This window comes from Pan troglodytes, chromosome 6, assembly GCF_028858775.2.
Source record: "Pan troglodytes isolate AG18354 chromosome 6, NHGRI_mPanTro3-v2.0_pri, whole genome shotgun sequence".
Classification (NCBI taxonomy): domain Eukaryota; kingdom Metazoa; phylum Chordata; class Mammalia; order Primates; family Hominidae; genus Pan; species Pan troglodytes.
The window spans coordinates 172,211,097-172,223,425 of record NC_072404.2 but is presented as its reverse complement, the minus strand read 5'-3'; the positions used below and the strand labels follow the sequence as shown (position 1 = coordinate 172,223,425).

Below are 12,329 nucleotides of genomic sequence, written 5' to 3'. Positions count from 1 at the left end.
TTTATTCCTACCTTTGGTCCAGCTAAGTATTTTGGAAAAATCAGTTAATAAAGACTAGTTCTGACAGTAATCCTAAACAAATATTACAGACAGTGTCCAGAAAATTAACTGAAATTATATTGAAGGCTCAGGATCATTTGAAAATTTTACTACAGTTGAGATATAAGCAATTTATTAAAAGCTGGTAAAGGTGTTATATTCAGGTAATGTAACTCACATCACTTACACGTGTTCTTTCGGACACTGAATGCAAGAAAGTCACGGCAGTGGCTTATGCTGAGTTCCTACATAAATAATAAAAAGCCTGATGAAAGGTGTATTCTAAAGATGGGGCTTTCAAACTGCATTTTGGTGGAGACCCCTATGGAATGGAATCATTCTCACACATCAGGAGTCCTCTTTTGGCTGGCCTTCCATTCTCCAGTAACCAGGATGGCCAACATTCACAAGATAATTCGAGGGCATCCGTGAAAGAAAAAGTCATCTGAAAGATACTGAATATGTGTCTTCATTTATACCTCATGCCGGCCTGAATCACCTACAGTAAAAAGTGTAATATATACAGAAGTCCATGACCTCAAAAAAAAAAAAAAAAAAAAAAGTATGGAAAAGCCACTGTCTCTGAAAATAAAAGTCAAAAGGTGTTCCCCTAGACAAGGTGATCAATACGTTATATACGTTACTGACTTACAATAGAATTTTACCTGCAACAGAGGCTCATCAATCTTTTTATCTGAAATAAGCATGTAAGTCTCTCAGATCCATCCAACTGCTTGACAAACAGAGAGCTGTGTTTAATTAAGTTCTGATACAGCCATATCTGAAACAGCAAAACATAAAATATACAACTCTCAATGAAAATTTAATAGTTTGCTAATTTACATAATACCCCAAATTTCCTTTAGTGGCAATGCACATTTAATCAAACCTAATCAAAAGATGGTAAGAAGTAAATATTCTAAGTCGGTTTTATTTAGAGGTATGTGCATTTTCCAGCCAGGCACGGTGGCTCACGTCTGTAACTTTGGGAGGCTGAGGCAGGCAGATCACCTGAGGTCCAGTTCAAGACCAGCCTGGCCAACATGGTGAAACCCTGTCTCTACAAAAAAATACAAAAATTAGCCAAGCGTGGTGGCACACATCGGTAGTCCCAGCTATTCGGGAGGCTGAGATGGGAGGATCACTTGAACTTGCGGGGTGTGGGTGGAGGCTGCAGTGAGCCAACATCAAGCCACTGCACTGCCTGGGCGAGAGAGTGAGAGACCCTGTCTCCAAAAAAACAAAAGTATTTGCATTTTCAATCTTAAAATAATACATCAGTATTAAATTACTAAATTAGTAACTAAAACAAAGTATACTTAAAGCTCATGTCAATCTGAAACAAAAATAGTTCACTTGCAAAAATCAGAAATCTGTAATAAAAATATATGAGAAATACGATATTAATTCCAAGTTACACAGGATATCTGTTTCTTTTCACCTTTTTCCTCTGCGGATGTGTGTGCCTGTGTGTCTCTAGCAACTGTTCCTTTTGGATACTTCCCTTCCCTAACTCCATCATTTTTTTGATAGGGAAGGCAATCCTATGGCCCCACTCACCAGGCTGGCCAGAACTTCCCATTCTCCTGGATAAAAGGATAGTCAGTGAGTTCATTAAAGGCAGATGCAGATTTCTGTCGCTTGCAATCAAGAGGCCTGACCAGATAGTATGTACGAAGCTGCCCTATTACTTTGAAAACACAATACTTAACAAGGAATCTCTTCCACTTTCTCTACTATACGTTTGTGAAATAGACTGGTATTTTATTTTTTCCTTTCATAAGCCCCATTTAGAATCATCTAGAATGAAAAGATAGCCTTCGTTTTTTCTTGAGACAAGAGTCTCACTCTGTCACCCAGGCTGGAGAGCAGTAATGCAATCTTGGCCCACTGCAACTTCTCCTAGGTTCAAGCGAGTCTCATGCCTTAGCCTCCCAAGTAGCTCGGATTACGGGTGCCCGCCACCACGCCCAGCTAATTTTTATATTTTTAGTAGGGGCGGGGTTTGCCATGTTGGCCAGGCTGGTCTCGAACTCCTGGCCTCGAGTGATCCACCAACCTCAGCCTCCCAAAGCGCTGGGATTATACACATGAGCCACCACCCTCGGCAAAGATAGCCTCTTAAGTGTAGCTAGTTATAAATACGCCACATAGCCTTGTCTTTGCCTATATTTTTAAGTAGTTTCTTCGACATTAACATTTCTTTGCCATAAAACGTTATTAAACAATGAAATTACCAACACAAAAGCACTCTGCATAATAAATTAGCGCATGTCTTAAACTGGGACGAAATAATTCTGAACTACTCCGAATATGAGTTAATTTGCCTACACACAGGCTTTCTCTTGAGGTGTTTGGAGCCACCTTGCCCACATTTTCTCAGGAATGAATAAGGTATGAATACTCCCTTCATTTCACCATCTGACATGTAGTTCGTCCTAAAATTTCTACTATCAGTTAACAAATAAGATGTAAAATAACTATACATTATATAATAGGACTGTTGGAAGAAGACTTTATCAAAAGATTCAAAGAAAATTAAGCAATTAAAAAGTGAGGCAATTAATTCCAGAATTAAACTATACATAAAATATAATCTTAGTACCATATTTGACTTAAAGTCATAAGAAAAATTTTTTAAAAAGGAGGTGAGGAAGAAATAGCCATATATGTTGATTTTTGCATAGAATAACTTTGAAAACCCATCAAAAGTGGCATTTTGCTTACTCCTAGAGTAGAAGGCAAACAATGTGAAGACTGGGGCAGGAGACATTTTCCCCTACGTTAAGATTAATTTATTGCTATCCCATCTATGCTTGAGAACTGAATCAACATTCAACCGTCCAGGCTGGAGTGCAGTCGCAGGATCATAGCTCACTGCAGCCTTGAATACCTGGGCTCAAACGATCCTCCTGCCTCAGCCTCCTAAGTAGCTGGACTACAGCAGCAAGCTACCGCAGCCAGCTAATTTATTTTTTGCTTTGTTTTACAGGTGGGGTCTGGTATTTTGGCCAGGCTGGTCTCAAACTCCTGGCCTGAAGGGATCCTCCCACCTCAGCCCCCCAAAGTGTTGGTATTACAGGCCTGAGCCACTGTGTCCAGCCCACTTTTCTTTTATCCTTTTCCTGGACTGGTCTTATGACATTTAATTCTATTTCAGGTTTCAGAATCTGCACATGAGCAATTTGCTTGATATTTGCTCGAGGCCGAAAGTCAAATATGTTCATTTACCTCCAAGCTTTTCACAGATGGCTTCTGAAACAAGACTGTGTAGCTACACCATGTCATGACTGATGACTAAGATTGAGGACCTCACTCAAAGGCAATAGGTGCTCTGGAGAGACACCAATCGACATCTCACAGCACCTGCCTGTCTGTGCTCCTTGGTGATCTTGCAATCTACAAGATTAGAGTATGTGAGGCCAGGACATCCTGTTCCAGAAAGCAAGCCCGATTATCTGCCGTTGTACTATTCTGATTCTTTTTTTCAACAACTTCAGAAAGCAAGCCTGGAAAGAGCCTGCACTTAACTGAAGTCCAGAATGGGTAGATTCAACGGCTTTCACTGCCTCTCTAGACTGGCTCTCAGTTCTTTCTCTGCATGTTCTCGGTTTACAGAAAGTCTTCACCATGTTCCACCTTAGCTCAACTCCGGAGGCAATGCTGGGTTTTAAAGCCAAACACTAGAGGAATAATCATGTATTCCTTTGTCCGCTGTAATTAATTCATGTAGGATCATTCTAGTAGGGATGGTTTGTAGCGAGGAAGACTTATTTTTCACTGTATACTCCCCTTTCATGCAATTTGAAATTTTTAACACACATAAACAAAAATTTCCAAAAATAAATTATATATTTAACCTGGCTGGGTGTGGTGGTTCCTGTCTGTAATCCCAGCACTTTGGGATGTCAAAGCAAGTGGATCACTTGACGTCAGGAGTACAGACCAGCCTGGCCAACATGGTGAAACCTGACTCTACTAAAAATACAAAAAAAATTAAGCTAGGGGTGGTGGCATAAGCTTGTAACCCCAGTTACTCAGGGCGCTCAGGTAGGAGAATCGCTTGAACCCAGGAGGCGAGGTTGCAGTGAGCTGAGATCGCACCACTACACTCCAGCCTGGGTGACAGACTGAGCAAGACTCCGTCTCAAAAAGGAAAAAAAAAAAAATAAATAGCATATTTAACCTAGGCCAGGCACGGTGCTCACGCCTGTAATCCCAGCACTATGGGTGGCCGAGGCAGGTGGATCACCTGAGGCCAGGAGTTCGAGACCAGCCTGCCCAACATGGCGACATCCCATCTCCACTAAAAATACAAAAATTAGCTGGGCGTGGTGGTACACGTCTGTAATCCCAGCTACTTGGGATGCTGAGGCAGGAGAATCGCTTGAACCCGTGAGGCGGAGGTTACAGTGAGCCGAGATGATGCCACTGCATTCCAGCCTGGGTGACAGAGCAAGACTCTGTCTCAAAAAAAAAAAAAAAAAATATATATATATATATATATAAAATATTTAAAAATGTATATAACCCAACAATTATATACAAATCTCTTAATATTCCTTGAGAAAATGGACAGTAAAAAATACCATTTTTTAAAAAAATTATTCTTCTATGCATCTGGATGTATTTTCCACCATTAATACACACTGTTCCTCAGCACTGATAAGATCAACAGCCTACAAAATTTTAGAGAACTACGATTATATTTGGGATTTTTTTTAAAAAAATGAGACCCTAAGGCTGGGCATGGTGGCTTATGCCTATAATTCTACCACTTTGGGAGGATGAGGTGGGAGGATCACTTGAGGCCAGGAGTTGGAGGCTAGCCTGGCCAACATGGTGATACCCTGTCTCTACTAAAAATACAAAAATTAGCCAGGCATGTTGGTAACACGCCTGTAATTCCAGCTACTTAGGTGGCTGAGACACCACTGATTGTTTGAGCCCGGGAGGCGAATGTTGCAGTGAGCCAAGAATGCACCACTGCACTCCAGCCTAGGTGACAAGAGCAAGGCTCTACTCCCTCAGTGCCCTCCCCACAAAAAGAGACCCTAAATCATGTACAGTGGCTCACGCCTATAATTCCAGCACTTTGAGAGGCCAGGGAGGGAAAATCACTTGAGGCTAGGAGTTCACAACCAGCCTGGGCAACATAGCAAGACCTCATCTCTACAAAAAAAAAATTAGCCTTAACATTAACAAGGTGTACACACACCTGTAGTCCCAGCTACCTGGGAGGCTGAGGTGGGAGGACTGCTTAAGCCTGGGAATTCAAGACAACTGAGTAAGACCCCATCTCTAATATAATAATAATAAAATGTAAACACTGAGACCCTGTATTTTAGGGTTTGCAAGTAATCATGATGTGGTATTCAGGGTGCACGTCCCACTGACCTAGGCGTGCTGGCAACTGCTAAGGCTGTGTCAGGGTACATGATAGGTGGGCAAAATATTCTGCTTTTTAAATGCTTAAGGTTTTCCACTGCAAAAAATATGAAAAAGCCTATTTTTGGATACACATTTTTATGCGTATCAAATTTTAAGAGGTAAAACACATCACCACAAAGGTAACCTCTCACAGCTAGCTGAGAAGTTCGCAAAGCCTGGATGCAGTGGAGAGCTGTTTAACTTTCTGATGAGAAGCGATTTCCACTTTAAACAAAAAAGTAGAACACGTGTAAACGAGGACAAGTGAAAATGTAGTTAACACTCACCAAACGTTTTGAGTCTTCATTTTGTTTGTAAAAAAACAGAAGCTGCCTTACCAAAAGGGTAAGGTTGGGGCCATTAGCAATGGGAAAAGCGCCCCCGGACTGTGACAAGGTAGCACAGCGATCAAATGCACTTCTTTGGATGGAATACTGGAAGAAAAACAAAACAAAATGACCCATAAATATAGTATTTGGACACACAATTCTTATGATGTAAATATACATTGCTGTGTTTACAGGAATGGTGGAAATTGACAACGAAAACACCATTATTGGTCCTTGCTCACAGTTGAATTGTAGAAAAAAAAATGGTTAAAAAGAAACAAAAAACAAAAAAAACAAAAAAACCAGGCATGGTGGCTCATGCCTTTAATCCCAGCACTTCGGGGGGCCAAGGCAGGTGGATCACCTGAGGTCAGGAGTTCAAGACCAGCCTGCCCAACATGGCGAAACCCCATCTCTACTAAAAATACAAAAGCTAGGCGGGGCACAATGGCTCACACCTGTAATCCCAGCACTTTGAGAGGCCGAGGTGGGTGGATCACCTGAGGTCGGGAGTTCGAGATCAGCCTGGGCAACATGGTGAAACCCCATCTCTACTAAAAATACAAAAACATTTAGCCAGCTGTGGTGGTATGCACCTGTAGTCCCAGCTACTCAGGAGGCTGGGGCAGGAGAATAGCTTGAACCTGGGGGCAGAGCTTGCAGTGGGCCAAGATCGTGCAACTGCACTCCAGCCTGTGTGACAGAGCAAGACTCTCTCAAAAAACAAAAAACAAAACAAAAACAGGCCAGGCGCAGTGGCTTATGCTTGTAATCCCAGCACTTTGGGAGGCCAAGGCAGGCGAATCATTTGAAGTCATGAGTTCGAGACCAGCCTGGTCAACATGGCAAAACACCGACTCTACTAACAATACAAAAATCAGCTGCGCGTGGTGGCACATGCCTGTAATCCCAGCTACTCGGGAGGCTGAGGCAGTAGAATTGCTTGAACCCAGGAGGTAGAGGTTGCAGTGAGCCAAGATCATGCCACTGCACTCTGGCCTGGGCAACAGAGTGAGACTCAGTCTCAATTTAAAAAAAAAAAAAAAAAAAAAAAAAGGATCTCTCACGACTTCCTTCTATTTTGATTTTCAACTGTGGTGAGGCCCATGTTTGTATTTTATTATTTAAAAATTACCTAAAAACTCACCTATCTATAAATCTTCACAATAATTAGAACAAATAAAATTATTTATTGGGAAGAATACTACTGTCAGCATTGACTTCAATTAACAAGGTGTACAAAGATACCATATTTAAAATAAGCTCTCCCATGCCCTACTAATCTTCTCATTTTAAAACAAACTTACTTGCTGTTTTCTGTCTCTATAGCCTCGAATAAATGACTGGATAATTATTGCATTTTTCAACCTTCGCCTTTCTTCCTAAACAATAAAAGGAGGAGTGAGGGAGCAATTGGTCAGAATCCAGTGAAAATGACATTTTGCTAGTAAAGACTTTAAAAACACTAACAGCTATGTAATTCACATACCATAAAATTCATTCTTTAAAAGGTAACACCCACTAAATATGCATTTAATATATTAAGAGCTATGCAACCATCACCACTGATCTTAGAACACCTTCATCACCACAACCAGAAGCCCCGTCTCCATTCGCAGTCACCCCCCGTTTCCTGCCGTCCCTTCCCTTGCCCCTGGCAATCACTCATCTACTTCTATCCTATGGATGTGCTTATTCTGGACACTTCATATGATGGAATCATACAATATGCTGTGTCTGGTTTTCTTCACTTAGCATGATGTTTTCAAGATCCACCTATGTTACAGCATATGTGAGAACTTGATTCCTTTTTAAGGTTAAGTAAGAGTAATGTTCCATTGTATGGACGGACCACGTTGAATTCCTCCATTCATCTACCGATGGACATCTGGGCTGCTCCCACTTTGGTCTATTATGAATTAAGGCTGCTATGAACATTCATATGTAAGTTTTGTTGTGGATACAGGTTTTCATTTCTCTTGAGCATAAACCTAGAAGTAGAGTTATCATTGAGGAATTGCCACACTGTTTTCCAAAACGGCAATACCATTTTACAATCTCACCAGCATAGCAGGACCTTTTTTTTTTTTTTTTTGAGACAGAGTCTTGCTCTGTCGCCCACTTGATCTCAGCTCACTGCAAGCTCCGCCTCCTGGGTTCACACCATTCTCCTGCCTCAGCCTCCCGAGTAGCTGGGACTACAGTACCCGCCACCACACCTGGCTAATTTTTTGTATATTTAGTAGAGACGGGGTTTCACCATGTTAGCCAGGATGGTCTCGATCTCCTGACCTCATGATCCTCCAGCCTTGGCCTCCCAAAATGCTGAGATTACAGGCATGAGCCACCGTGCCCAGCTAGCAGGACTTTTTAAAGTTTTAAATATTAAAGGAATACAAGCAGACAACACCAGCATCTATTTTAAAGGTCACTTTCTTGTTTCAAGAGAAAATTCCAATTTTCATTGACTTGAGAGTATCTTTAAAATGTTCAGCGACCTGGCAAAAATATGTGTTCTTCATCATTGTTATGACCAGTGCTACTGCTGTTGGACAGCCTACTACTATGTGCCAGCCCTATGAGAGGCACTTTAGGCCAGGCATGGTGGCTCATGCCTGTAATCCCAGCACTTTGGGAGGCCGAGGCAGGAGGATCACAAGGTCAGGAGATCGAGACCATCCTGGTTAAAATGGTGAAACCTCACCTCTTCTAAAAATACAAAAAATTAGCCGGGCATGGTGGCGGGTGCCTATAGTCCCAGCTACCAGGAGGCAGAGGCAGGAGAATGGCGTGAACCCGGGAGGTGGAGCTTGCAGTGAGCCGAGATCATGCCACTGCATTCCAGCCTGGGTGACAGAGTGAGACTCCGTCTCAAAAAAAAAAGAAAAGAGAGAGAGAGAGGCATTTTATATACAAATGCACAGTCATCTTACAGGTGAGCATCACTTCCAGTTTAAAGATGCAGAAACTGAGACTGCTATAAAAATTAAGCAACACCCAAAGATGTAAAGCAGAATTCAAACCAGGTATGATAATAAAGCCTGTACTCCATCTCACCATACTACCTTGTTTCATGTCTTCTATGAATGCCATCTACAAAGCTGAGACTAACACACACACTGTGGGATTCAAGAACACCATCAGGTCATGTAGATGTAGTTCCTGGGCTTGAAATGGTTATAAAAAAATCCTGTGAGGTCGGGCATGGTGGCTCATGCCTGTAAACCCAGCACTGTGGGAGGCTGAGGTGGGCGGATCACTTGAGGTCAGGAGTCCCAGACCAGCCTGGCCAACATGGTGAAACTCCATCTCTACTAAAAATACAAAAAATTAGCTGGGCATGGTGGTGCACGCCTGTAATCCCAGCTACTTGGGAGGCTGAGGCAGGAGAATCACTTGAAGCCAGGAGGTGGAGGTTGCAGTGAGCTGAGATCATGTCACTGCACTCCAGCCTGGGTGACAGAGCAAGACTTTGTCTCAAAAACAACCACCACCACCACCACCACCAACAGGAAAAAGCGACTTTCACCAGATGCACATGGCAATGTAAGGATGCTGGAAACATGAAAAAACAAGGAAATACGATATCTCCAAAGGAATACAATAATTCTCCAACAATAGATTTTAATCAAATAGAAATTTTGAAAATCTCAAATAATTCAAAATATTGATTTTTTTTTTTTTTTTTTTTGAGACGGAGTTTCACTCCAGGCTGGAGTGCAACGGCGTGATCTCAGCTCACCACAACCTCCGCCTCCCGAGTTCAAGCAATTCTCCTGCCTCAGGCTCCCGAGGAGCTGGGATTACAGGCATGCGCCAGCATGCCTGGGTAATTTTGTATTTTTAGTAGAGACGGGGTTTCTTCATGTTGGTCAGGCTGGTCTCGAACTCCCGACCTCAGGTGATCGGCCTGCCTCGGCCTCCCAAAGTGCTGAGAATACAGGCGTGAGCCATCGCGCCCAGCCCTCAAAATATTGATTTTAAAGCTCAGTGAGATACAAGGGAATTCTGAAAAATACAAAGAAGTCAGAAAAATAATTCAGGATATAAGTGAGCAACTTACCAAAGAGTAAGTATTTTTAAAAAGAATCAACTAGAAATTCTGGAAGTGAAGAATTCATTTAAAGAAATACAAAATACATTTGAAAGCTTCAAGACAGACTAATCAGGCAAAAGAAAGCATCTCAGAACTTGAAGACAGGTCTTTTGAAATAATCCAGCCAGACAAAAATACAGAAAAAAGAATGAGCAAAGCATTCATGACATTTGGGATAACATAAAGCAATAAAATATTCAAAGTATTGGTAACACCAAGGTCAAAGAGTCAAAGAAAGGATTAGGAAACCTATTTAATGAAATAATAGATGAAAACTTCCTGTCTCACAAGAGATTTAGACACCTACATACAGCAGACTCAACGATCTCCAAGCAAATAATCAGACTATCTAAAGTCAAAGATAAAGACTGAATTCTAAAAGCATCAAAAGAAAAGCAGCTAGTCACCTATAAAGGAAACCTCATCAGATTAAAAATCAAGAAGACAAACAATAGAAACAAACCCCACGGAAGATCCAATTACTGGAGTTTAAACATTGTCTTAAAAAATCTATAATTATGTTCAAGAAATTAAAAGAGAACTAAAGACTACATAAAAGAATGAAAGAAAATTCTAGAACTGAAATAACAAAAACTGAAATTACGAAGTCAATGGATGTATTTAACAATTAGGCAGCAGGGTGGCTCACGCCTGTAATCCCAGCACTTTGGGAGGCTGAGACAGGCGGATCACTTGAGGTTAGGAGTTCAAGACTAGCCTGCCCAGCATGGCAAAACCCCATCTCTACTAAAAAAACAAAAAATTAGCTGGGTGCGGTGGCGTGCACCTGTAGTCCCAGCTACTCGGGAGGCTGAGGCAGGAGAATCGCTTGAACCTGGAAGGCGGAGGTTGCAGTGAGCTGAGATCGCGCCACTGCAGTCCAGCCCGGTTGACAAAGTGAGACTCCACCTCAAAGAAAAAAAAAGTCAATGCTAAAGAGATCAGCTGTAAATCAGAAATTAGGTCAGGTGAAAATATCCAAACTGAAGCAGAGATATTCAAAAGGATAAACACAGAGAAAAACACATGAGGGAAATATGGGAAATGACGCAAAGGTCAAATACATTTACAGTTTGCGTCCAAGTAGGAGAGGAGGAGAAGAATGAAGCAAAAGCACTAATGGAAGAGATAATGGCCGAGAATTTTCCATAAAACAAGATTAAAAACACCAACCAACAAATATCTTTCTTGGTTGAGCAGTGCCCTCCCCGGGACATTTGGTAGTTTCTGGTGACATTTTTGGTTGTCACAACTGAGGTAACGGGGTGCTACTGGCATTTAGTGGGTAGAGGCCATGGGTGTTGCTAAACATCCTCCAATGTACAGAGCAGTTCCCCCCAACAAAGAATTATCTGTTCAAAAATGTCAGCACCAAGGTTGGAAAATCCTGCCTAAACTCTTTTCACTGTAACCACCTCAGAGAGCCCTTCCCCTAAACACCATCTCTAATATAGGCCCTTCCAGTTGTAATCACATTACTCTGTGGCCCTCACAGGTTTTGTCACCACCTCAGCATCCTGGTTCACGGCAGGAACCTTGTCTGTCTTATTCACTATCTGTATACCCAGCAAGCAGAGCAATACCTAGTACATACATAGTAAGTTCTCAATAAATATTTGTCAGGGGCCTAAATGAATTGTTAAAATAACAAAACAAAAAACTCTACCTAAAAAAGCAGGTCATAAGATAGTACAATTGCTGATTAATCAACAAAATAAAGCTATTTAAAGAAACTATCACAAGATATAACGTAGGATAAACAATAAAAATGTCATTAGTGTCTTTCTTTTACCTTCTTCACAAACAGTTAAGACACATGTCTAAACAGTGAGCTTTCTCCTTATGCTTCATGAAACATCAATATCATAAGCCAGACGAGGCAGTTCACGCCTGTAATCCCAACACTTTGGGAAAATGAGGGAGGCGACTGCATGAGGCCATAGTTTGAAATCAGCCTCGGCAGCAAAGCAAGACCCTATCTATGTAAAAATTTTAAAAATTAGCTGGGCACGGTGGCATGCACCTGTAGTCCCAGCTACAGGAGGCTAGAGCAGGAAGATCACCGAGCCCAGGAGGTCAAGGCTACAGTGAGCTATGATCTTGCCACTGCACTCCAGCCTGGGTCACAGAGCGAGACTCAGTATCTTAAAAAAAAGAGAAGAAAAAGAAATATGAACATTATATTTATAATACGGCTTTCTAGATCTTCTGGAAACCATATCATTATGTAAGTCAACCAAAAGCCCATGTTCCTTCTCCAGTCTGGAAACTGCCCTTTTAGTCCATCTCTTTCTACACCGGCTCCAGAATAAATGTTTCTAAAGCTAAACACACATACACACACATTCTGTCATATATAAAAAATACATACACACATACATATATACAGTAAAACCAAGGCATGTTTAAATGCTGTAGAAAAAATGCTTATCTAC

At 41.6% G+C, this 12,329-nt stretch overlaps 1 protein-coding gene across 5 annotated transcripts in view; it reads right to left on the bottom strand.

Annotated features, from left to right (window-relative positions):
- Window positions 1-12,329, bottom strand: part of UBE3C (ubiquitin protein ligase E3C) — a 131,322-nt gene that overhangs the window by 94,070 nt on the left and 24,923 nt on the right. For 3 of the 5 annotated variants that reach the window (XM_528010.9, XM_054655423.2, XM_054655421.2), the window contains exons 3-5: window positions 7,106-7,180; window positions 5,757-5,903; window positions 705-820 (exon numbers count right to left, since the gene is read on the bottom strand). In XM_528010.9, coding sequence (XP_528010.4) covers window positions 705-820; window positions 5,757-5,903; window positions 7,106-7,180 — 338 coding nt within the window. The remainder of the gene's footprint in view (window positions 1-704; window positions 821-5,756; window positions 5,904-7,105; window positions 7,181-12,329) is intronic. The other 2 variants (XM_016958504.4, XM_054655422.2) reach the window with 1 other exon arrangement.